The sequence below is a fragment of the Cyanistes caeruleus genome, chromosome 20, assembly GCF_971803275.1.
Source record: "Cyanistes caeruleus chromosome 20, bCyaCae1.hap1.1, whole genome shotgun sequence".
Taxonomy (NCBI): Eukaryota; Metazoa; Chordata; class Aves; order Passeriformes; family Paridae; genus Cyanistes; species Cyanistes caeruleus.
Window position 1 is genome coordinate 2,710,240 of NC_141720.1, and position 25,149 is coordinate 2,735,388.

Here is a 25,149-nt window from a genome sequence, read left to right on the forward strand (position 1 = left end):
GATCTTCCATACACCTCTTCCCACTTGCATTGTTGGCATTCTGAGTCGCCCTGTCCGTGCACACCATCAGATCGTGCTCATGTACCACCTTTGCCCATCCTTGCTTGCTTTCTATACATTTGTTTAATTCAGGTGCCCCATGCAGCACCCTGTGGCATCTGTATGCCTGTTTGCACTTCAGGAGGCAGAAATGATGCCCAGCAATCCAAATCATTCCAGATTTCTTGGTTTTCTAGCCCAGTCTCTCCCTCTGCTCACATCCTCTCTCCCAGTGCACCACACACAGCACAGCAGCAGCGTGAGGGTACAAACAGGCTGAAGGGGGGGAACCGAGGGTTTGGAAGACCAGAAAGAGGAATCAGGACTATGGCCCAGGGTCCTTCCCTCCGCTTCCAGCTCCAGGAATGTCAGCAGGATTGAGTTCAGTTCTAGTGGTCTCTGCTAGCAAAGGATGATCCAAAGTGGGGACCAAGTAACTGCTATGAAGCTGTTGGCAGGTGCCACTGCAGAGGAATGGGAATGTCCCACTGACCCAGTGATTAACCTGGCACCTGGCTGTCCTGTGCTGTGGAGACCTACCTGGAGCTGTGTTCCCATTCCCTGGAGGACGTTCAGCCCAAGGCTGTGTTTGGGATTGAGGATGACCTTGAGTGAGAACTCAGAACTGTCTCAGCAGGGACTTCACCTCCCATCCGTTCCTTTAAGGGAGGTGCTGGCATTTTAATACTTGAAGGGTCAGGAAAACATTCAGTGCATCCTCTGCGAGGGATTGCTCTCATGTGGAAAGCTCCTTTCTGTAGAGCCTGGTTCAGGGCTGCTTGGTTTCTTTTGTTCACTCTGCATGCTCACACACTCACACAGAGCGTGAGGTTTTGTAAATATTGATGCTTCTAACCAGGGGAATGTGAGGTGCTCTTTGGAAGTGCACTTCTTCCACTTATTGTCTGCTGGCCTTGGATACAGGAGACAAACTCCTGAGTTTTTCCACTTTGTTCTAATTCTTGGGTTCAAATGCTCTTGAACTGCTTCCTTTACTCTCCCTGCTCCCGCTCTGTTGACTGGCCTTGTTTATTTTCAAACCTAGAAAAGTTTCCTTTCTTTCCCCTCTGAAGTGCAATAAACAGAAGAGGCGGGGGGGAAAGAAAAGCCCTCACCATTTGTGGCAGGCAACAGCCTGGAAATCTCCAGCTGTCTGTCAGGAGCGCGCCAGGGGAACGTGTGACACCGCGGGGCCCCCGCACCTTGCAGCCTCCCTCCCTCCCAGGGGATAAACAACATCCTCCCCTCCCCAGCCGCTTCTCTGCTCACACAGACAGGCCCTGTTGCGAGGCAGGTGGGGCAAGCTGGGCTTGACTAATAGTGGAAAATCCGAGAGCATCGGAAAGATAAACAGCCCCAGCCAGATAGTATAAAAGTCCTTTTTTCTAGCGCACGCCAGGTAAGCCTCAAATGACAGAAACTGTAAAAACAAGCTGAGGTTCCCTTGCAGATGGATTAAATTAGCCCTCAGATGAACAGGGGAAGGGATGGCTTGTGCATTGGGTCTTCCCAAATGTTAATCCCTTCCTTCCACACGCCCCAGCCCCATACCCACATTTTAGGTGAGTGCTTGTGTGTTTGTCTTGCACAAATGGACACTGTAGTGCTTCTTCATCCATGGGCAGTGACCCCAAAGGGACATTGTGCCTGATGTCCTGCTGGATGGATGGGAGCCCTACCTCCACAATGCCCGTGGTGTGCAGCCACCATCTCCACTGACCAGACAAAGTTTTCACTCTTAAAATCTAGGTGTCCATGCCTATGTCTGCCCTGGCTGTGTCATTGCGTAGGACAGTCATCATTTTTGTCCAAAACTGAGTGTGCAACGTTTTTCTGTAGACGGAGTTGGTAGAGAAATGATTATGAAGCTCATAAAATGTAGCAAAGGATGCTGTCCTGTCTGGAGGTGATCCTTAAGGTGTGTGGTGGGAGGTGCTTTTATTTAAGATGCTGCTAAAATGTATCTGAAAATCCCTTCCATCTTCAAGAAGCAAAGGTACAATGGGCAGTGAAAGAACGCACTGCTTGGCAGCACCAAAGAAATCCCTAAATTAATTCCTAGAATGCCTCCCCCCTACCCAAGAGCAAAAGTGGACCTGTGCCTTTGCCTTTCCCTGCCACGTTCCCCCACCATGAGTGAAATATTGGACATGACATTTTAGGAGAACCTCAAATATTATTTTAATCTCAAATGCTCTGTTATTGCAAGTGTCAAGTCCAACACTTCTTGTAAATACCTGGAGGACAGCCAGGTCCTGAGAACACAAGAGGTGTTAGGAACTGAACTTCATTGGTTAGGTACTGGAGAGCCATAGGAGCCAGCACACTGACTTTCTGTACACTGATTTCTTTGTCTTAACCTGTTGCTTTTTATTTTATTTTATTTTATTTTTTTTATTTCTTCCCTCCAGAGTGTTGTCTGCACGGCAGGACTCAAGTGGTACCCTCACCCTTCCCTGATTCATTGTGTTAAAGGCTGTGAGGTGAGTTTTACTTTAGCTCAGGTGGTCCTTGGTGACTCTCCTAAATGTTAAAGAAACAATCCCTGCAGGCACATGGGCTGTAAATTCTGGTTTTCAAGTGGGGCAGGCAGGATTTTGCCCTGACCACCCTATCACACAGACTGATCACCTGCATCAGTTCTGACACTCAGTAGGGAAATCAGTGGTTTTCCCAGAGATGATGGTTGGTGACTCTCACAGGAGTTAAATGATCAAGCAGCTCAAAAACATTGGTTGACCAAAAGAATTTCCCAGAATCTGTGAGTTTCTGGGAAGTTGCAAAAGCCTTCTCTCTTGTTTTCCCTTGATCTTGACTTGTTTGAGGGACAATTCTTTCCAAAGCCAGCTATGCTTTGGGCATTGGTGTGGGCAGAGAAAGTTTAGGAAAGCCAGAGATGATACCAGTGGGTGGACAGCACAGCTGGACAGTGAGCAAATCACACCTCCCTCCACTGTCCACCTCTGTCTAAACCAGAAAAGAATAATCAGAAACATGCAGTTACACTTCAGCTGTCATACACTTTTAGAGTCTTGCAAGTTACTTGAAAAAAGTAATTATTTTGAAGGACGCTGTTTCTGCCAGCAGCAATTTTTGAAATGTCTGAGAAGACTGAAGATGCTTCTGGGGGTTAAACAGGGCTGGAGCGCCTCTGTCTGGGTCAAGGCACTCCTGTGGTTTCCATCATTCCAGCCCTTGAGTATCTCACATCAAGAAGTGATGGTACCTCATGGTACCACTGGAAGGTTGGGAAGCTCCATACCCTTAAGAAATGAGCTGGCTCACAGGCAGAGGCACAGATGGCAAAGGGCAGTGGCAGAGCTGTGTCTTCCCTCCATGTGTCCTGACTTGCTGCCACACTGACCTGGCTCCCAGCACCCAGTAACCCAAGCACACTGAAATTATTTGCCCAAAGTGTCAGAATATGGGACTGAATTCCTGAACATGACACAAAGCTCCAGACCACACTGCTGTGGGATGTGATTTGTCTTGAAGTGAAAGACAGGTTTCCTTCTCATACAAATGTTGGGCCCAAGAGGGTAATAACTCTCCAACAATGTAATAGTTTCTGTCTAGCTGTTCCCTAAATGAAAAGCATTCTGCTGTCAGTGCTCTGAATGTCATAAGCTGTCTCACGCATCGCATTCATGCAGGCTGGCTGGGTGCCCCCATTCTCCAAAGAGAGCTGAAATATCATCCAGCCACCATTAAAAAATGCCATTCAGGTGCTGATGCACCACTGGGTATCCATCCTCCTGCTGTTTAAGGATAGTTGTTACTGAGACGAACTTTGCAATGATGTAATAATTTACCAGAAGCCATTATTACTGACATGCTTCTTCTCAGCATTTTCTTCCCTTCCATCACTGCTAATTGCGAGAGCCCTCTGCATCAACAGGAACTTTCTTCTTTTCAACATTCATTCAGTGTCACTGCATCGTGATCCATCATCTGGGATGGCTTTGCCCAGACAATTGATAATGGCCTTTAGCATCATTTTCAGAGCACGATGCTTCCAGGATCCAGGGATGGGCCAGAGCTTGGCATTAAGATTTCAGAAGAAATGCCATCTTCACCAAGCCCCCTTTTTTTTTTCCATGACTGTGGAAACAGAGACTAATAAGCCAGTAGGTCAATAATGCTGGGCCATTAACCTGATACATCTGCTAATGTATGGGCATCCTTAGCATTAGGGAGGCTTCCCCGAGCAGGAGGCTGTAAGTGGGGCATTTTTTGGCTCTTGGTGATCGCAGTGGGAACCCTGGCAGCTGCTGCAATGTGATTTTTTGTCGCTCCCTAGTGGCAGGAAGAGAGGCTTTTGAGTCAGCCCCGTATTTGTCTGCGCCAAACTTGGGTGTTTCAGCAGCAAATGAGTCCCTCTGGACAGTCCTCCAAAAATATCAGAGCACCAAGACCTGCATGAAGAGTGACAGAGACCTCACCCTCCACAGCCAGGCCCCCACAGTCCCCCAAGAAAGGATTTTGGTCCTAAATCAGAATAGATGCTTTTTGTCCCATTCTTCTCCTCCAAAGGACTGGCTTGTCTACTCTGTGCCAGAACAAATTCTTCCACGGGCTTCTTTATGGATTTTCCAGCATTCATAGGTGTAGGATACAGGCATAGGAATGGAAATTTAAAGTCAAGATTTCCCATCAAGCAGGCACAGCCAGGCAACACAAGAGAAACATGGAGAAGACTGCAGAATTTCCTGTGAGGTTGAGCGAAGTTCATGCTTTTAAATATGACCAGGTTGGCCTCAAAATATCTCTCCATCTATTTATAAATCATTCCCTTTTAACTCTTAGAATATTAATTAAATTGGAAGGGGGCTTGCAAGTCAAAGTCTTTGCCTGTATAAATAAATCAATATCTGTGGAAATGGGTGGAGTTAAGACAGTTTAGAGTGACAGGAGCCTCACACTGTAACTCTGATTTCCTTGTCAACATTCACAGTATTTGCACATAATTAAACAAGTGACACTTAACGAGTCCGTCCCCTCCTGGTAGTCCAGCTGTGGTCTGATATTGCCATCATTGCCTGGGTTTCCTCTACCTGATAGAAATATTTAAATTTCCAGCACATCAGCAGTAAAAGTGTGCATTTGCCCCATTTTATTGAGTTCATTTCAACTCTGATGAGCGTGTCCATGGCAAGCTTTGGGGAGAGCACAGCGAGCTCTCATGGCTGCTTCTTCAGGTATCCCTCATCTGGGACACTCTGGGTCTGCAATGCTGCAAAATCCTCCCAGAAAACCTCTGCAAGCCATCCTGCCTGCTCTGCCACAATGTCTTCTCGCAGGAGAGTCCCTGGTGTGCTTTTTTCAGTGCAGAATAAATGCATTTTCCAACGAGCAGATAAAATGGGAATGGCCTCAAGAGCCTGTGTGTGTGAGGAGAGCTACAGAGATATGACTGTGCTCTCTTCTGATCATCCATTTTTCCGAGCTTTCATTGCTGCCTGGGATTCTCATACCTGGCATGGGCCTTTTTTACCATCAGGTACAGCTTAGACTTCCAAGGAAGACTTCTGTGCTTGCAGACCAAGAGGGCTCGAGTGTGTAATGAAAGACTTCAGGCCTTTCCTTTGGATTCATGGTTATTATTCAGGCCCTGTACAGCACATGGACTAGTGATCACATGGCCCAGCCTAATGACCACATTTTCCTTTTCAAGGTGATTTATGAATTTTACTTAACAGCTTTCCAAAACGTCCCTCTGAATAATTGCCATTATCCCAGCTCTGAGCTGTGCAGTGGAAGAAGATCACATGCCATGGCCAAGGTCCCACGCAGTCAGAGAACAGGAGAACATGGTCCCTGGGCTGAGCTCAGACCTCTCCCGTTCCTCTTGGTGATTTGTTTTGTGCCCTCGTTGCTGACACGTGTTGCGTAGTCAGGAGAACTGTGGTGAAAAGCTCAGCTATTAAAAGCAAGCCCATTTTGCTGCAATACATAACCTTTTTCTTATCCCACACAGTTTAGGAAGGTTAGCTTAAAATTATCAAAGGTGCCACAATTTTAGATGCCTGGATGCTTTCTCTGGGCCTAGCCAAATTAATATTCCTGAAGCATCTTCTTATGTGGGACGTGAAGAGCCAACAAGGGCTCATTTCCCTTCCATCTACTGTCCTTTTTTTTTCTGTCTGTTTTGAAGGGAAAGGGGAATAATTATCTCCTGCTTTTCAGGGCAGCTGGTATGTTACACACTGTATGGTTCCTTCAAATCTTTGTGTTTTTCTTCTGGAATATTGTTACAGGTTTCAGGGTTATAGAATCATGGAATGGTTTGAGTTTTAAGGGGCTTTAAGGTCATCCACTTCCAACCCCCTGCAATGGGCAGGGACACCTTCCACTGTCCCCAGGTTGCTCCAAGTCCCATCCAGCCTCACCTTGGACACTGCCAGGGACCCAGGAGCAGCCAGATCTGCTCTGTGCCAGGGTCTCACCACCCTCTTAGGGAAGGATTTCTCCTGGACATGTAACCTAAATTTCCCTTCTTTCAATCTGAAGCCATTTCCCCTTGTCCTGTCATTACAGTTCCTGATGAACAGTCCCCCTCCAGCTTCCATGTAGCCCCTTCAGACACTGGAAGGTGCAGTGAGGTCTCCACACAACCTCCTCCTCTCCAGCCACTCCTTTCTCAGCTTCCATAAGGAAAGGGCTCATTTTATCCATGTCCACACTCTCAGCCTTTTCCTGCTTTTTCCTTTTTCAGCCTTTCATGGGGGACAACTACTGTGACTCCATCAACAACAGAGCCTTCTGCAACTATGATGGTGGGGACTGCTGCGCCTCAACAGTCAAGACCAAAAAGGTAAGGATGCCCCTTCTTCTTTTCATGGGAATTCCTTGCTGAGCGCTGCTTTGTGCCTTGAAAAAAATATATTTTTGCTCAAAAAAGGGAGGTCCAAGGTCTCAGAAGGACCTTCAGCCCAAGCAGCAGCTCACCACAGACACTGAGTTCATGCTGGTTTATTTATCATCCATCCTCAAGGCTCCAAAGGGAAACCAAGGGTTAGAAATCATTAGGAAAATAGGAGAGAGTAAAAGAAAAGCATCATTGTGGATCTGTGCTTTGATCCATGTGTGCCCACGTGTGCCTGGCTTGCTGCTGACTGTCCCATCCCAGAGTGGGACAGAGAAGAATGTGGAGCAGGACAGCAGGGCTGGGTGGAGATGTCAAATATTTTCTGGACAGAGACCACATAGACCAGAGCCTTGTAAAAAGAGACAAGATAGTGACACAGATCTATAAAATCATTATTTAAGGTAGGGAGGATGCTAAGGAAAGTAAAATCCACTGTTTTTTATCGCTCAGCAATGAGGGGGTGAAGTGATAATTTCCTGGAAGCAGGATTCAAACAGACGAAAGAACATCCTTATTGGCACAGTGTGTGTTTGAGTAATAGGATGCATTGCCACAGAGTATTATTAAGAACAAAAATATATTTGAAGTCAAAAAAAGAGCAAGCCTATTTGTGGAGCTTTGCTCCATCAGTGGTTATTAGACACTGTGATCTGGATGCAGTTTCTGGCTGAGGAATATTTGAACCCTTGAGTGCTTGAGCCTAAGGAAGAGTCCCTCCTCACACATCCCCCTTTTTTCTGGTTCTTTAACACACATTTCTGAGCACTGTTAGAGACAGTGACTGGAGTGATAGAGCTTGTGGCTTGGAGCAGTACAACATTTTATAGGTTTCTAACCAGAAGGGATTTGGAACGAGGTTTCTCCCAAAAAATAAAGCAAATTTTAGCCTCTGCCAGGTGAATATTTTACCTTATCTTCCAAATTTGCGTGTAGAACAGAATGAAAAATCCAGCTGAGTTACATATCTGATACATATTAATAAATAATAAAACCTGAGTGAGCTTGGGCTCAGCATATATGACACCATCCATGTCAGCCACCCAGCTGAGGAAGGAGTTCCTCTCTGCAGGGGAGCCAGCTTTGGCTGGAGATTTCTTTTCCTTGGTTCAACATTGTGAGCTGTCTCTGCTCCATCTGGGAACACTGGGGAAGGGAGATGGACACAGCCTGGCAAGTGGAAAGAGTTAATTTCTCCTCTGGGGAAAACGCAGGGGAAGAGGTCATTTCTCTAGCTGTGCCCTTTTTGGACAAATATTCCCCTCTATTGTGGTGTTCCTTTTGAGAAAAGTCCTGGAGCCACGTGCAGGGAAGCCTGGGCAGGGGAGCTCCTCTGTTCCCCATGGGTGGAGTGGGGCATGGAGACTCCAGAAGGGGCTCCCTGGTGAAACAAGCACTGAAGAGATGAGCAGGATGACAGACAGTGGCTCATCCTCAGTTGTCTCCAAGAAGAGATTCCTATCTCTGGCTGATTTTCCACCTCCTTGGGAGGAGCAGCCCAACAGCAGCACAGCTTGCTCGCTGACCTCCCACCAGCCGGGAGGGCAGAGCTGGAAGTGCCCGGTAGCTCAGCATGGTGTAGGTCTTCTCCTCCCAAAACAGCCTGCCTGGGAAACTTTATCTCACTGCCTGCAGGCTGCAGAGCAGGCGATGAAAAATCCCAAGCAGTGTCAGAAGAACGAAAGCGAGGTGCCTGGGAGGGGACCGACCCAAACCAGCCCCATCAAGACAGGAGCTGAGGGCACAACTGAAACACAAGGGATGGGAGAGCTGAATTGAGGAGGGGGGGAGGGATAAGATTAAGGTTTGGGAGCAGAATTTATTGCTGGGCAGGGAGTTGAGACCAAGTGGGATCTGCACAGAGTTGTGAACACTTACCAGCCAGGCTACTCATGCTCAAAATATCTGCTGCTTCCCTGCCACCCAGAAACCAAGTGACCTCCCAAGGAGGGGAAGCAATTTGTAGCCCAGTGGATTACTGTTTTCTGTGCTAAAACTGCTCGGTGCAAAGGGCAGATGGTCAGAGACAGGCAGCTGGTCACACGTCTGATGGATTTTCCCTATGGAAGGGGAGGTTTTGTAGCTTTTTGGAGATGAGTCTGCTTCCAGAGACTTCCCTGGGAGCTGGGTCAAGGGAACTGGGGAATTAGATTTACCCTAGCTGGCAGTTTAGAACCCCCCCATCCTCGAGATCACACAGTTGGAGGGGTGAGCCATGGAGCCCATCACAGACCTGGCATGCATTCAGCTCCCAAAATCTCCTCCTCTCTCCCAGAACGCCAACAGCATCCCAGGAGCTGAATAAGACACCTGGGAGAGGTGAGGAAAACCACCTCCTCCTTGGATCTTCCACACTAAAAGCAAGATGCTGAGTCCCAGTCTATTACATTTATAGGGTAAAAGGGGGAATCATAACCCAGCCAGGGGGGCTGTGGGGTCAGAGTCAAGGAGGCACTGGGAGAACCTCACTCCTGCAAAGCGGCTGCCGACACCTGCAGCAGCAGCCGTGGGGCCGTGGGGCTTGGCTCTCCCAGTTATTTTCCCATCTGAAGTTTTTGACTGAGACCAGATTTCAGGCCAGGCTGTTCAAATACAGCCCTCTCTTTGAAGAGGTTTATGAGTGGAGCATTACAGGAGATATTCCAATGGGAAAAACAATGAAAGGTGAGAGAAAAGGGAGCTGAATAAAAATACTCCGCATACCAAATCCTTCCAGCACAGTTTGCCACCTACTTAAAAAGGCACAGTTTTAAAATACACATTGGGTTTAAAAGCCAAAATCCTGGAGGAGACATAGGGAGGGGCAAGTCCAGCTCTGTTAATTCCAATACCAGATGAGGATGTATTTTCATATGGTTGTAGAGAGAATGAGACACATGAAAGAGACTGCTTTGCTCCTTTTCTTTCAGGGTTACATACTATGTGGCAGATGTGTCAGTCTTTTAAAACCCCTGCAAGTTTGCCCATAAATGTCCAACATTTATGCAACACCTGTTTTTCTCCCAAAATGTCACAGGACATTTTAAAAGCTTTAGATTTATCATCTTTTCCCCACAGCAGCCATTGCTGAGGTGACACATGGTTCACATTTAAGAGAACATAGCAACTCCGCACATTATTTTGGGAAAGGGCTGAAGATTAACATTGCACCATGTGAAGATTCAGGAGTTAACAGTCGAGTAAGAGCTGGCTTCAGATCTTTAGTGTCCGCAAACTGTCAAGACTTAAGTTTCACGGCAGTCCCACCACCCTCCCAAACACACTTTGGGCTGCACACAGTGCTGTGAACAGGCTGCCTGAAAGCAAAATTCTTCAGCCCAAGTTCACTTTAAATCCGAGCCCTCTTACTTAATGTGAGATTTTGCACGCCCCTGTTTTGTTGCCCTGAAAATGCACAAGGGACTTCCATGCTTATCCCATGTTTTCCCTTTGCATTTGAGCCTTAGCAGTGAGTGACCTTGTGGATTCCGTCAGCGAGCGGGGAATGGAGCAGTGTGACTTATCTGACCAAGCACCGACTAATCAGCGCTGCTGCTTAGATAGGAAATAATGAGTATTTGCCCTGCACTGCTCACAATCAGGCTGGAGAGCTTAAAAGAAATCATTAAAGGCCTCTTTTGAATGCTGCAAGTGGCAACGAATAAATTCAGTAATAATCTGGGCATAAATTTGAGGCAAGTGCAGTCAGAAAGCGGGAAAAAGAGACATTCATCAGCTTAATTATTTGTTGTGCGCTAATTGATGAGCGTCGCCCCGCAGTGGGCGAGAAGCCAGGGCTGGCACAGGGACGAGTGCCACCCAGGGAAGCAGGGACACGGGCAGGCTGTGTGGGGAGCAGGGGGCTGATGGCAGATCTGTTGCTGGGGCAGAGGACAGGGCCGTGCTGCTCACAGCTTGCCCTGTGCATGACCCAGGAGCAGCTTTGAGAGACAGGAAGGCCAACCTCCAAGGGAGAGAAAGCTTCTGTTGTGTATCTGGAGGGGATAAAGTCTTCCGTGAAGGACAAAGCAAAATCCCATCTCCTTTTAATCTTCCTCCCCTCCTGACCCAGCACAGGTTGCCAGCTCCCTTCTGCCTGGCTGCTCTAGGAAGCTGCTTCTTGCTTTGTATCCTGTCGCAGATAAAAGAAGACACTATTTTCTAAAACATTACATACGTGACACTGCCAGAGTGGGGGAAATAAATAACCTGGGCATAACTGGCTGTCTCTGGGCTCTTGGCCGCCTGCAAGGAGCTCGTGGGGTGTGCAGCACTGCTGGGAGAGGCTCTGGCTGCTTCCTCTGATTCATTTCAGGAAATCTTCTCTCCAGTAACTGTCTCCTCTGCTTCTTTTCTTCCCCTTCTTTTTTATAAGTTTTCCCTAGACAAGATTGTCTAGAAAGGCCTCACAGAAATGAGAATTTTTTTTTCTTTAGGCTCTGCTTACGTACTTTGTTCCAGCCTCGGATTGCAGATTTGCCTGGTTGAAGGTCCTGCAGTCTGGTCCCTGTAGATTTAAATACACTGAATTTGCTGTTTTAAAATCCCCTCAATTTCAACCATTTGTAAAGGGTGAACTTTCATCTGTCTTTCCTCTCTGCCTTTCCTTTTTGTCATGGAAGGGATAAACCTACAGCTCCAATGAGAAAAACCTGCCTCACTCAGTTATCACTCAGGTTTTCCTTCCACTGTTTCTCCCCATAGCACTTGGTAAAAAAGAGAAAAATTGTCCTGTCCCTTCAGCCTCTTGACATTTCTGTCCAACACCTTGGAGAGGAAAACCAGCAAGTGCCCCGGCGGAAAACAAATGAGGACTTGTGGTAGATAGAGGGCTGTGTGGGATTCATCCAAAGCTTTGCTTATCTAAAAGATAGGCCAGTTATCAAAACCTCTTCAGAGACTTTATGGCCGAGAATTCAAGGCCTAAAGAAAGGAGCTTTGAACTGAGGGGCTGCTGCTGGCTCCAGCAGGGATTTCCAAAGGCTGTCCCTGTCTCCCCAGGAAGTGGGGGGGGATGAGTCTGCACTCCTGCCCCTAAGCCAACAGAAATAACCACTTCTCGGTATTTTGGAGAAATAAGCACCTTCTCCCAGCTCTCTGACTGCAGCAGAGACCTGTCTTAGGCAATCTCAGATCGTTCTCCTTTGCCACAACATAGTTTTGAAGTAGTTGGTGCCATTAGAAGCTTAAGTGACCACCCCAGCTGAGGAAATCATGTTTATCCAGAAGAACTGATGCTCCTGCCACGATGCTTCTCCTGACTGCTCGCCTGTCCCCAGCTGGGCGTGTTTGTCAGCTCTATAATTAGCCAGGGAGATACAATGAATGGTGGGTGAGCAGGGAGGAAGGCAGGATACAATGCAGAGTGTTGCCTCATGCCTCTGGAAGCGGCTGAACGCTCCAAGCACGCGTGTTCTCCCCGACGTGTGGGTGAACTCACTTCCCCACCGGCCCTCGGTCACAGCCTCGGTGGCTGTAGCTGTTTGCCATGTGAGAGGAGCGTTTCCAGTCAGGGTTGGTTGGGATGGGAGCTTATTTTGGGGCTCAGAGCTTGGTTTCATAATCCTTCAGGGAGGCTTTCCAGGCGTCAATAAATTAAAAGCAGTGATGGTAGTAGCACATGTTGCCTATCCTGAGAGAACTGTTCTTGGCTTCAAGGGACGTGGGGCTTCCCACAACATACGGCGTTCCCAGGGGATGTGCTGGTGGAGGGTGTTTGCTTTGCTATCCGACCTCACTTCATTAGCAAGTGTTACAAAAAACAGCGAGCAAACCTTCCCTGCTCCACCGCCAGCTATTTGGCCTCTGGGTGGTCTGGCTCCTATTAAATCTTTGGTGATTATTTAGACTAATTACATTCATGTTTGCACAATCAGTAGCACGAGAGTAGGAAGCACAGCTGATTGCTGAGCAACTGAGCTCCGTGTGGTTTGGCAAACGGGCTCCCTCGCTCTGCTCCGCGGGCAGGCGGGGATGCGGGATCCATGCGGGCTGGGCTTTCCCGGGAATCCCTGCTGGCTTTGGGCCATCCTGCTCCCACTGGTTCTGGTGAGGCTGCTCCCAATTTGCATACGATGGAGTGAGCAGAGCATCTGTTGGGTTCAGCTGAGCTACGTCTCGATGCACCACCGTTTCTGGTTTCACTGGGGAAAGTTCAGTTTATGGTGGGGTAGTTAACAAAATCTTGAGTTTTTAGAACTGCATGTGCTGCCTGGAGAGGAGGTTTCCTGCCAGCTTTGTCTTCCCAGGCCCTCTGGAGCAGTGCCCTAGGTGTGAACCCACATACCAGTGCTCAGAGCTAAAAGGGGGCTCTCTCTTGCTCCATTATCTGGTGGTAGGTATCAGCTGGTGACCTCAATGATGAAAACTGGGAAGACCCTTCCAAGATGTTTTTTTATCCCACAAGAGCCTTGTCAAGGAACAGAATAGTCCCTGGTGTTAGAGCTGGGAGGTTCTGGGGAGGCACAAGGCTGTGACACTCAGCACAGGCTGCCACACTTATCTCCCAGGCCACACTGCCCGCGAGGCTCTGCCTGCAGCAGGGCCTCCACAGCCCCAGCGAGGCCTGTCTGGGAGATTTCGCAAACACTTCAGGGCTGAAATCTAACAACAGCCTGTTTCCCAACACTTTGCAGCCCTCCTCCCCTGCTTCCCCCTCCCTGGGCCTGATCCTGCGCTGGTGCTGCTGTGAGCCAACCCCAGGCATGGACAGAAGGCACAGCCAGGTCAGCCTGATACCAGACTCTGTGAGGGACAAGCTTACAGCCTTTTCAGAGCTGTTTTCCATCCCTTCCTGTACCTGTCTGGGATATCTCCTGTCAACATTCCCACCAGTTCCCTACGGACTGGCCTTTCTCAGCAGGGATCTGCCTTGGGATGTCACCAGCCTCTTCAGATAGGTGCATGTAGTGAGGAGTTGTGACCTCTCACTCATTCCATGACCTGCATCCATGTTCTGCATTGCTCTGTTGCATTGTTGTCTTTGTTCCCACAGTCGGGAGCACGGCATCCAGGACAAATCTAGCCTGTTTCTAAGAGGCAGCTTGAGTTTTATCCAAAGTCTCATCACTCAGTGTGGGAGAGGATGCGTAGGGCTCCCGTGGAGAGGGAAGTCTGAGGTCATGCACTGTGCAGCAGTGGTGGTGAGTTGGTTGAGGTGTTTTGAGTTACACCTGGGTGTCTGTGCCAAGCTCCTGCCCATCCTGTGAGCCCACACCTGCTGCCCTTGCTCCTCTAGGTTCAGAGCAGGATGTGTCATGACCTGCACACTCCAGGTGACAGGAATGAAGGAGGTTGTGTCTCTTTTCTCTTGATGACAGATAGTCTGTGGTCCAGTGTGGTTCTGGTGTGACTCACATTCCCCTGAGCGTTGTTGATCCAGTGCCATGATTGTTCTGGATCATCTCCAAGAGCTGTGTGTGTAGGTGTTCTTCACTTCTGTCTTTTTCAATCTATTTTAACTGGTCTGAGGGTACAGTATCTTGCATTACTTTATCAGATGTCCAAGACAGGCCCTAAGCTTAATTCTTAGCTCTTTCTTCTCACCCTCCTAGACATCGTCTGGGTTTTCTACATGGAGAGATGGATGTAGGTGAAATGCAGGGCTTGGTGTTTTGGAGGAAGAGGAGCTGACTCCTTACTCCTGGCTCTACAATGGGTCTATCTGGAAATTTCAATGCAGGTCATGTATTCTGATAATGAGCTGGGCTTTCACAGACCTATTTAAAAAGAAAAGAGGTAGTTAATCTTGGAGTATGTATATCTGAGCTCCACACCTAAATGGGCTATCATTCAGTGAAAGGCTCAGCATTTATTATTTCTAGCACATCCAGCAGCTCTATTTCATGGCTGTGTACTCCAGAGGCTGTCACTGTGTGAGCCCAAGGCAACAGACAGCCCTTCTTCTAAGGGGTTTTACAGTTTCCTTGAGCTGGTACTTCAGACAGTCCCAGCAGATTCTGTGTGTGGGTTAAATTCCCTAAATACCTATGGAAATCAGGTCCTTGGGGAACTCAAATGTGTATTTGTTTTAAATGTTGTTTAAAGTGGAAAACCCTGTATTACCACTAAGTTTTTGGAGAATTTTGTCATGTCTAATATGACTGTGGCTGTGCTCATTACCCATGGAAATCTTTGGCTTTTCACATAATAGAAAACTGATCTCTGGAGCTCACTGCCATAAGACAAAACAATTCATCTATCTGGACAATAGCACTGTAAAAATCGAATTGCATAAAAAGCCTCCATAAGGGACATAAAGTGAATAAGACTGATCTGATCAGGAAGAAACCTTTCTCCATCAGACTACCCACTGCTGGGAACTGCTGCTGAGCCACGAAGCTCTCTGCTCTGGGGGCCACTGCTCTGCCCCAGAGGAAGCTTCTGCTCTTCTATCCATGACCACTACAGGGAGAAAATGAACAGCCAGACATTTCTTCTCTAGCTGCTCCATCTCCCCAGGAATTGGCTGTAATGCAGCAGCAATCCAGTCTCGTACGTGCACCTTTTCAGGTTGCTCCAGGGCTGAGCACAGCCTGTGAGAAAGCAAAGAGGAAAACAAGGGATTCACGAGGAGAAATAGAAGGAGAGGGAATGAAGGATACACATAATAAGGCAACATCAAACTCCTGCCAGTTTGGTGTCTAAGGCTGCTGTTTTGGCAGAGAGTAGGTGAGGGGAATGTGAGCTGGTGGTTTGGAGACAGAGTCATGCAGGGCTTTCTCTCCTGGCTCTGATGTTCCCACAGGTGAAATGGGAGCATGTTTGGAATATCTGTGCCTGCAGCACAACCTGCTTAAGCCTGGGCAGCAGCAGAGACGAAGTGCAGTAGGCTGTCACCAGTAATTTCAGACACTTTACTGAAATTACTGAATTGGGTGTGTGGCTGACCTGTGCCCAATGCAAAGTGTGGATCCATCTTCCCTGTCTCTCCTCGGAATGAAGGGGCCACTTAATCACCTTTGTCAGGTTGTTACAGGCAAACACAGGGAATCCAGGCCAGGGAGAGGAAAAAGCTTGATCAAGACAAATGAAAGAATTGGGTTCCCAGGTCTCGCCTCCAACCAGTAGCTTCATTGTACATCAGGGAGGATTTTTTAAGTCAAAATCATTGCCAAATCCAGATTGAACTGAATGATTCAGGATAAAATAAATGAAAATAGGGGAAAACTCCAGGCGTATTTAAATGTTTTGTTTGAGCGCTTTCTAAGTGAAACAAGTTTTTATTTCAAGACATAACTTTTGCTGTGAAATAGTCTTTTTTATTTGTTTGTCTTGAAGGGAAAGGTCAAACATGAAATGTAGCAGATAATCTAAACCAAAATGTTTCCTTCCACGCTGTAGAGAAAAACACAATTTTTATTTTGAATGTATCTTTTCTTTTTCCTTTCCAGTATCTTAACTCAGTCATTAAAACAATCCCTCCTCAGCCTCATCCCCAAATCCCATTGTTTGCAGACTTCTCTGTTTTCCTATCTAAGAATATTCATAACACTGTGATATGAGACTGTCCTGCTCGGGCTGGCTTCTGTTGGATCAAGTGACCCTTAAGCTCCTATTGTTTTCTGCAGTTTATAAACTTATTCAATTACCAGTTATTTGGATTCATTTGCTTCTAACTTTTTGGACTCTTCCTTCTCTTCGCAATCTCCATATTTGCGCAATTGTAGATTCTGATTATTCACTGATTATTTAGTTCAAAAGTCACTGAGGCCACGGCTTGATGAAGATTCATCACCCTTTTCCACCTGGAGGGTCGGATCTTCTGTGGATGGAGTGAAAAGCAATGGGAGGAGGCTCTCTAAACCCTGATTTGGCGATGAGCATTGGCTATTTAGTGTCTCTGTCAGCACGTCCTTGCCTTAGGCTTCCCAGTTGTGAAATAAAGCTCCACACCCCTCCTTCCCAAATTGTGTGCGTCAGGAGAGAGGCATCCTGGAGAGGGACAGGCAGGGACTCGTGTGGAAGGTCTAGATGGAGATGACATTCCTAGGTGGGCTGTGGGTGATGCATGGGGAACAGGCAGACTCGGGTGGTGTAGCCTGCAGGGAAGTGTTTGGGAAAGGGAGAGTGAACGTGTGGCAGCAGAGCCAGGGGGAGCAGGCAGAGGTGTGCAGCCCTCCCTGGGAACACTGGAACAGGTTGTGGCACTGCCTTGGAAGGAGTGTAAAGGAGGGGAATGAGGTCATTTGTTCAGTCTGTGCAGATGGGAGAAATTCTTGGGAATTCACTTCAGGGTAAGTGAGACACTTGTCCCACTGCCTTTTCTGCAGGTAAATACTGTGATGCAATAGGTCCAAATCAGCTCTCAGTAGCCAGGCATCACAGGTTATTGTTTCAGCTCCTTCCCACGCTTCTCCAGAGGGGTCACAGAGAGATGACAGATGGTGGATGCAGCAGTCTCCCACTGCATTCCTCTGCTGTGCCTCAGTGCCATTAGCTGCACCCCCTGACTCAAACACAAGAGGTGTTCAGAGAAGTCTCTGCTGGAATCCAGGTCTGTGAGACAGTTCTTGGTTCCGCTTCTGAGGAATTGAACCCAAGAACATTCATAGTTAAGTGCACAAATGGACTTAAATAGCAGCACCCAAACCATAGCCCTTAGGAGCCTCAGTGCAGCACCAGCTCAGCTCTAACATAAATCACTGTGAAAAATAACATTGTGAAGATTGCAGCTGATCTCTGAAGATTTCACCTCAGACATCTTTTGTTCTCCAGGCTGCTGTTAGGTTTGTTCCTTCCTTCATGCCTTTGTGTTTTTTGATTTCTTTCCCAGGTGACACCATTTCCTATGTCCTGTGACCTACAAGGAGAGTGTGCTTGCCGGGACCCCAACGCCCAAGAGCACAACCAGAAAGATCTCCGTGGCTTCAGTCTTGGGTAAAGCCAAGTGACATGGAAAGGAGGACCACACTGCTCAAGGCAGGCTAGGAGAGACACCACATCCCTTTTGGTATCGTTTTTAACATTTAGCTGCTCAACTGGATGGCATTTCTGCACCAGGGACCCTTAGAATTCAACCAGTCTGCCTTTAATTTTTGTCCAAGGAGAACTCAAAGTAGGGGTTTATGTATTAATTATATCTAAAATAGTGACGATGAGGAAAAAAAACAAACAAGAGTCAAGTCAAGACGACTTTCATGTATCAAAACAGCATGTTATGCCCACCTAATTTGAACAGTTCATATCTAGATTCAAGGCGAGAAACAAACTATTTATGTACACATATTTATAGAAATAAGTAGAGAAAGAGAGAGAGAGAAAGAGTGAGAGATTATGATCAACACAAAAACACTTTCCCCTCCCCAGCACTCACAACTCAGACCATTCGTGGAAGAGGCTGAGCTCTTGGAGGACTCCAAGCTGAGCCTTTTCTGATGCTGAATGCCGAGGTATCGCATGCTCGGGGCACTGTGGTTGGGGTGGGATCTCCACAGGGCTGGACCTCTTGGCAAGTGATTTGCCAGGCAGCCAGCCAGCTTGAGAGGTGGGATGCATCTGCTCCTCACAGGAATGCTGCTTCCAGCCAGGCAGCTCAGCAGACTGCAGTGGCCTTTCTGTACAGCTCCTCCTTCTCCCCCTGCCCTCAAAGAGCCAACAAAAAGCCCCCTTGTAGCCTGCAGGGCTTCTGGGATGTTTCTGTGTGGAGCAGGGCAGGTGGTCCCGTGGTGGAGCGAGGGAGTGGGGAGTCTAAGGGCTGGCATGGAGGAACATGGATGGTTGCTTCTGAGGAGCACAGAGAGGGGAGCTCGCGCCCGCACTTGTCATTGAGCATGTCTGCTGCTGCTACTCCTGCTGCTATGTCCCATACAAATAGTTTCCTTACTGTGTCAGGACAGGGTGAAAAACAACCCCATGCAAACCAAACAGTCTGCCTTAAAGCTTACCTACAACCTGCCTTTCAAACCCTCTGGTCTCCTCCTCAGCACTGGGGCAAGAAAAAAGGACATCAGCCAGCCTAAGGAATCTGCTTTCTGGTCTCCACCCTGCCAAGTGGCTCTCTAGGCCTCTTCCACCCCACTCTTACGGTGATCTGATTCTGACAACTTCTTCTTGCTCCTGTTTTCTGGGAGAGGGGAAGAGGAGGAGGAGACACCTGCCATTAGGAAAGGCCCGTAGGAGACAGTATTAGAATTTTGGCCATATTTGTCAGTATTAAGCTGCCAGGCCAGTGGGTCGCACACTTGGGATAGACCAGGAGCCTAGCTGTCTGTAATCTTCCAGAAAGAAGGGCATTAGCTGCAGCAGACCTCACACTTCCCTCTCATCCTCCTGCTTCAGCCCAGAGGGGAACATGTGCCAGACCCTTGGTGATTCCCTTCCTCACAGGATTCATTACATTGAGTCACTGAGATACCCAGGGCATCCAACACTGCTGCTGCTGCAACCCATCCCAGGGAAATCCCAGAGATCTTTCCAGTGTGGCTTGGGCATGTGTCTGCTGCTCCAAGTTCCTGCCAGGAAGAACACACATCCAAAAGAGCATCCTTCCCAGTGTTAAGTTTGTTTGTTCCTTGGGACAGTCATGACTTGCACAATCTACTGGGTAAAGAGGAAAGGATTTTTTTCTAACTCCTGCTTTAGGCTTTGCAGCAAGGCAGAAGGGTAAGGGGAGGGGTCATTTAGCTCATAGAGATGGATGTAAAAATGATTTGGAGAACTAGAAATGGAAAAAATATAGAAAAATAGGTGCAAGGAGCCAGGTACTTGTTACCCACTGTTGGTGTTGTTTCTTTTGGAATGAACCAGAGAGGAATCTCAAGAACAAATAGAGGCCTGGAGAGGTGATTGTCATTAAGAAGGTGAGGAGTTCTCTGTTGTGAAGCTCCAGCTATTCCTAGAGAAGGCCTGGCCATAGGAGCTGTGTGGATGGCTCTGCCCTCCCTGTGCAGGGGTATCCTGGAAAGGGAGGTTCAGTAGGATCAGGGTCCCTGCCATGGAATTAGACTGAACATCCCCCAGCTATGCAGTGGCATAAGCTTCAACTTCTGCCCCTCTCCTTCTGTGCAAAGGTTGGTGCTTCCTTCTGGTCCCTTTGCCCTCCCCTGTTTTGTTGGCAGATTGTTCGTGTGCCACCCAGCCTATCAGAAGAGCTCACAACCTCAAAAGCCTTTCAGACTGACAACACTTCACATCCTCAATGCCTGAGGCATCTTGGCATGATTTCCCCTCTCCACCCACCTGGGTTTCATCCCAGCAGGGAGCCTCAGTTCAGCATCCTGAAAATGTCCTTCCCAGTGCAGAGCTCAGCACGGAGACTTCCCATCTGCTTTTCCCACTTGGACAGTGCTCAGGAGAGACAGGTCTGTACATATTATTGCCACTTGCTGCTGTGGGCTCACAGGAGCTCAAGGCCAGCTGAGCCCCTCTGGCCAGCCCCTGCTTGCTGAGCTGGACACCTCAGCTCAAGGGAGACAGTGGCTTCTCACCAGCACAGCCTCACTCCTCAGCTTCCCTCCTGCAGTCCTGGTATGCCCCAACTCCCTTTCCCACTGGCAGGTTTTCCATGCTGCTATTTGATTATTTTTTTATTTTTTTTTAACTACTATGTTGGCACTGTCCCTCTCCTCCAGTAGGGCTGATGGGTTTAGGAGTGGAAATAAGTTCTGTTCTGAGTCATATTAAATCCAATGGTTTGGTGTCTTCTTCCATTGGGACAAATCCTCTCTGCATTTTCAGGTGCTGTACCAAGCACCCAGAGGGATGCTGAGAGGGGAGCTGTGGGGAATGGACACCTGCTCAGGTCTTGTCCCCTGTGCTCCCAACCTTGGGCAAGGCCAGCTGGATCCTCCCATCATCTACCACTGTATGGAACTCAAATTCCCAGTGGAGTCCCAGGAAAGACCTCCCTGACTGTGGTGGCCAGGGGGTGGAAGGTGAGAGGGACATCAGCCACCACCTCCACCCTCTGAGCCAGCAGCACAGGACAACATCAAACCAGAAGTTTGGGGCAAGAGAAGAGGGTGCTCATGCTGGTGAAATTTAGCTGCTCATAAAGCCCAGTTCACATTAGTGCCAAGATCTTCTCTGTCACAGATAGTGAGCCAGGGCTGCACCTTATGTGGGGCCAGCAGGCTGTGGGGGATGTCCATGGCCAGCAGGAGGGAAAGCTGGAGCAGAAAGAGGCAAATGGTGCACGGTGGGGTGGGAAACTCCAATCAGCTGCTACCCCTCTCCCTCCCCACCCTCTGGCAGACAGGCTGAGCTGGTGTCCTCCTGCTTTTCTTGCATCTTCTGCTGTCCCCCCCAGGCTGAGAAAGGAGGTATGGCACCAGAGGATTCTTGGAATCGGGTTCCAGCTACCTCCCTTCCAGTTTCAGTCACTTGGTTGTAACTGTCGGTTTGTTCTAGGTTTTACCTGTGTCTAAGAAAAAAAAAAAAAAGGGAAAAAAAAAGAGAGAGAGAAAAAAGAAAGCCCCATAGCCAATGAAAGTTTCTTGCTGCAAGAGATTCAAGTGGGGGAAAAAAATAACATGTGAGGCTTTACAGAGAGGAATAGAGACAAAAAAATAAAACAACAAAAACCCATAAAAAGTGGAGAAAAGAAAAAGAAAAGAAAACCCACATAATCCAAATCCAAGAAGAGCAAAGCCTATTTTTGTGTGTTTGAAAGGAAAACACTGATTCTGCCAACTGAGTAGAGAGCTAGATACTAAGTGTAGATTTCCCTAGAAGTACCGTGAGGTTTTATAACATTGTCTGGTTTTGTTTTCCTCGTGTGTTGTGATAAGTCCAGGAACTAAGGCTAAGGGGTTATCCCCTGTTATATTGTTGTTTGTGGGGGGAGGGAGGGAGTGGAGTTTTTGTTTTGTTTTGTTTTTTCCAGATTATTTTTTTAAGTGTGTATTTGTGCTTATTTTTACTTTATCCAACTGTACATACTCATTTAACCAGTATTTCACTGTGCTCTAATTACTGCACTCAGAAGCACTGCACAGTCTGAATCCCGGAGAGCTGCGAGAGACTGGGAGTGAAAGGGGAAGGAGAAAGCTGCTATCTGAGCAGACAGGTGATTCCCATTTTTGGGGAAGCGGGGTGCTGACCACCCCCTTCCCACACTCCAGCCCATTGTGCCCATTTGAGGCCGAGCTAGAAGACAGGAGGGGATGGGGTGAAGTCAACCAAGGCTAGGATGCTCAAAGGGGTTTCAGAGCTGGAAGTTTGGTCTTAGAATGATTTTGGATGCCATGGAAATTCCCAGCCTTTTGGCAGCATCTTGCCCTCTCCTGCCCAATCCCCAGAGGCCCCAGTGAGAGCTGATGGGCATGTTCATATCACTGGGAGAGGACCACATGCCCGGCAGAGATATGCTCTAGTTATCTCTAGATACCTTTATGGTTGTGGGGCCCATTTTGGTTTCAGGGGTGTAGCTGAGCTGATCTGTTTTACATTTTTTCCATGTTATCCCATCCTCTGGGGAAAGCCATCTCCCTGCTGAGGGTGCAGCAGCACTCCTGCCTCCAGGTGACCTTATATGCTGGGCATACTGTAGCCCCGAGAACAGTCCCATTTCCCTGGAGGACCTTGACCACTGAGTTCAGTGGGAGCATGAGCAGGACATCAGCAGGAGCAGGTCCAGGTGGCCCAAGATGTATTTCCTTGGAGCTACGGTCAACTTGGGCAATGGGGATTTGGTGCTGGGCTGTTCCTGCCACCTGGGGGGTTCAAACCTCCCCCCATTCCTATTAGCAGGAGCAAAGTGAGGCTTAATGTTTTGTTTCTGTCTTCATTTGGCAAACCGAGTTTTCCCCTTTTCACCGGATCTACACATCCAAGATTCATTAAGAATGAGAATCTCTTCCTCTGAGGCCACACTCAAGAGCTTGGGTTGGCTTCAGGTGTTTGATGAGGAGTCTTGGTGCTACTTGTTGGTGGTTTTAGTCCTGTTGGGTCGAGATGTGGAGCTAATGAGTCCAAGTTGTCTTTGGTTCCCATTCTGGCTTAGTTTTTAGTCTTTTGGTTATTCCTTCTTTTGGTGAGGCCACATTCAACCACCAGTTTCCATCTTCTGAGTGCAAAGAACCAGGGCTTTAATGAAACATTTCACCAGCAATTCAAGAGGGAATTGGAACCATTGTGGAGTTTGCATTGTACGGCCTCTGTAATTACGTACCTGTCTGCAGATGAGAGGCTGAATTTTGCTCCCATCAAGTCAACACAGGTTTTTGTTGTTGTTGACTTCAGTGGGAGCAGGATTGAGCCATTCTATATATATAAATATATATATAAATATATATATGATATATATATAATATTATATGTGTAATATTATATATATATCAGTGTAATATTTACAAATAAAACTGTGATCTCGTCTAGAGAAAAATGTATTCATATTACCAACTGCTCTTCCATATTTATGTATCATATTGTATCTTTTTATTATAATTATTATGATTATTATGGTTATTATTATTATTATTATTATTATGGAATCTTTCTTGGCACCTTTTGGAAGCCACGTCAACCAATACTCCAATGAAGTGCTGAGGATCTATTTTCACAAGAATTCTACTGGTCTACTGTATAAAAGAGAAAAGAAAAAAAAAAAAAAAAAAAGAAACAAGCAAAATACAGTTCAACCCTTAATTCTGTACCTCACGCCTGTACGTTTGCTGCTCCAATTTTGGGTTTTATTTTGCGTTCGTTTGTTTTTAACGGATCTAATTTAAGTCTCCAAGCAATATATAAAGATGTAAATAGTAAAGCTTATTTATTAAGATTGTCATCTTGTTTAATTTATATTTACACAATTGTTCATCTAATTTATTTTTTTTTTTTCAATACAGTTTTTAACAGTTGTCCTTTTTTTGGTTCATGATGTTTTTTAAATCATTTTCACAGAATTTCTTTATACAGCTTTTTCTCTTTCTTTGAATAAGCAACAACTTCCTCTGGTCTTTCAAAAACAGGTCATGTTTCACTCCAAGAAAAAAAAAAAAAAAAAGTTATGTCAGATTCATCAGAAATATTTTGCCATTGTTGATTCCTATACCCTAAAGTTCTATATTATATAAATATATAATACCTTGTATGCTTAAATATTTAACTGTGTGATTTTGTATATATCTTCATACACATGCTCACACACATATGAGGGTTAATGTCCCCAGATGTTGGGAGAACAGAGAATCAGAAACACAAAACAGTATAAGCTTGTATTAAAGAGTTCTGAACTGGACCCCTCGCTCTTGCCACGTCTCCTTTGCTTTCGGTCGAGCCAGTCCTGAGCAGCGCCCATGGGGGTACCCAGTGTGGTCAGTGAGTGGCTGTGGGGTCCCAAATCTGGCTGCACAGCTTCACAGCATCCTGCCCACCTGCTCCAGATCTTTGTTTTTGGGGTGGGGGGTTGAAAACCGCCGTGTTTTGTAGTGGGTGGAGGGAGGCAGCGCTGGCCAGGGCCCCGTGAGCCCATTTTGCCTCCAGTGGGTTTGGCTCTGCCAAGGGGGTTCAGGTTTCTCTCCAGGCAGGCTGGTGGAGGTTTTGGTGTGAGATAGTTTAAAAATCAAGCTGTCCATGTTCTGCTTACCTTCTTCATCACAAGCAGAACATATTCATGCAGAAAACCAGTCCCAGCAGGAGGCTGCCTTGGCTCAGGGGTATTACCTAGGAGGGAAGCAAGGCTGAAAGCAAACTAAGTGCAGCCAGAGAGCTGAACATCCCGATGCACAGAGCCTTTGGACACATGACAAAACAGACACATAAAGATAAATCAGTCTCCAGTGGTCTAGAGAGAGCTGGGCTTGCAGTTTTCCCACCAGACCAAGGCCTTGTGAACCGTGCACCAACAATTTTTCTGTTTTTTTTTACTCTGGCATAAATAAGTCAGTAAAAAAATGATTTGCATTTTACCTGTGAGAAACCACTGCAACATACTGAGCAGGGAGAGATAAAATCTCATGAGCAAGAATGCATCGTGATTTCTATACCATCCTTGTCTTTGGTCAATGCATTATTAATGGAGTATAAGTGCATCACACACAGCCCTATCAATAGTACATTCTGTGGATAATAAGGCCCAGGAACGAGGGATTAAAGGGGTTGTGTTTATAGCAATGCACAAATCAATTGGCTGTGTGTTGAGCTATCTATTAGGGATTAATAAAGACCTGAAGATGGGAGCAGCCATGAAGGCAGGGAACAGCAGGCAGCTCTCTCCTGCTGGGCTCTGCTCAGCTCCACTCCTCCTGCACGTGCACAACCGCCCCAGGATCAATTGGAATGCACAGTCAGAACAACAGTTTCTATGTCCAGGTTATGTGTCTTGT

At 47.2% G+C, this 25,149-nt stretch overlaps 1 protein-coding gene across 2 annotated transcripts in view; it reads left to right on the forward strand.

Moving 5' to 3' along the window:
• Nucleotides 1-21,295, forward strand: part of PAPPA (pappalysin 1) — a 174,743-nt gene extending 153,448 nt beyond the window's left edge. The window contains exons 20-23 of one of the 2 annotated variants that reach the window (XM_086857797.1): nucleotides 2,451-2,522; nucleotides 6,755-6,853; nucleotides 17,658-17,761; nucleotides 18,191-21,295. In XM_086857797.1, the coding sequence (XP_086713923.1) occupies nucleotides 2,451-2,522; nucleotides 6,755-6,853; nucleotides 17,658-17,761; nucleotides 18,191-18,248 (333 nt within the window). In that variant the 3' untranslated portion in view covers nucleotides 18,249-21,295. Of the gene's footprint in view, nucleotides 1-2,450; nucleotides 2,523-6,754; nucleotides 6,854-17,657; nucleotides 17,997-18,190 lie in introns of those variants that run through there. The other variant, XM_023938086.2, reaches the window with a different exon arrangement.
• The last annotated feature ends 3,854 nt before the right edge of the window (nucleotides 21,296-25,149 follow it).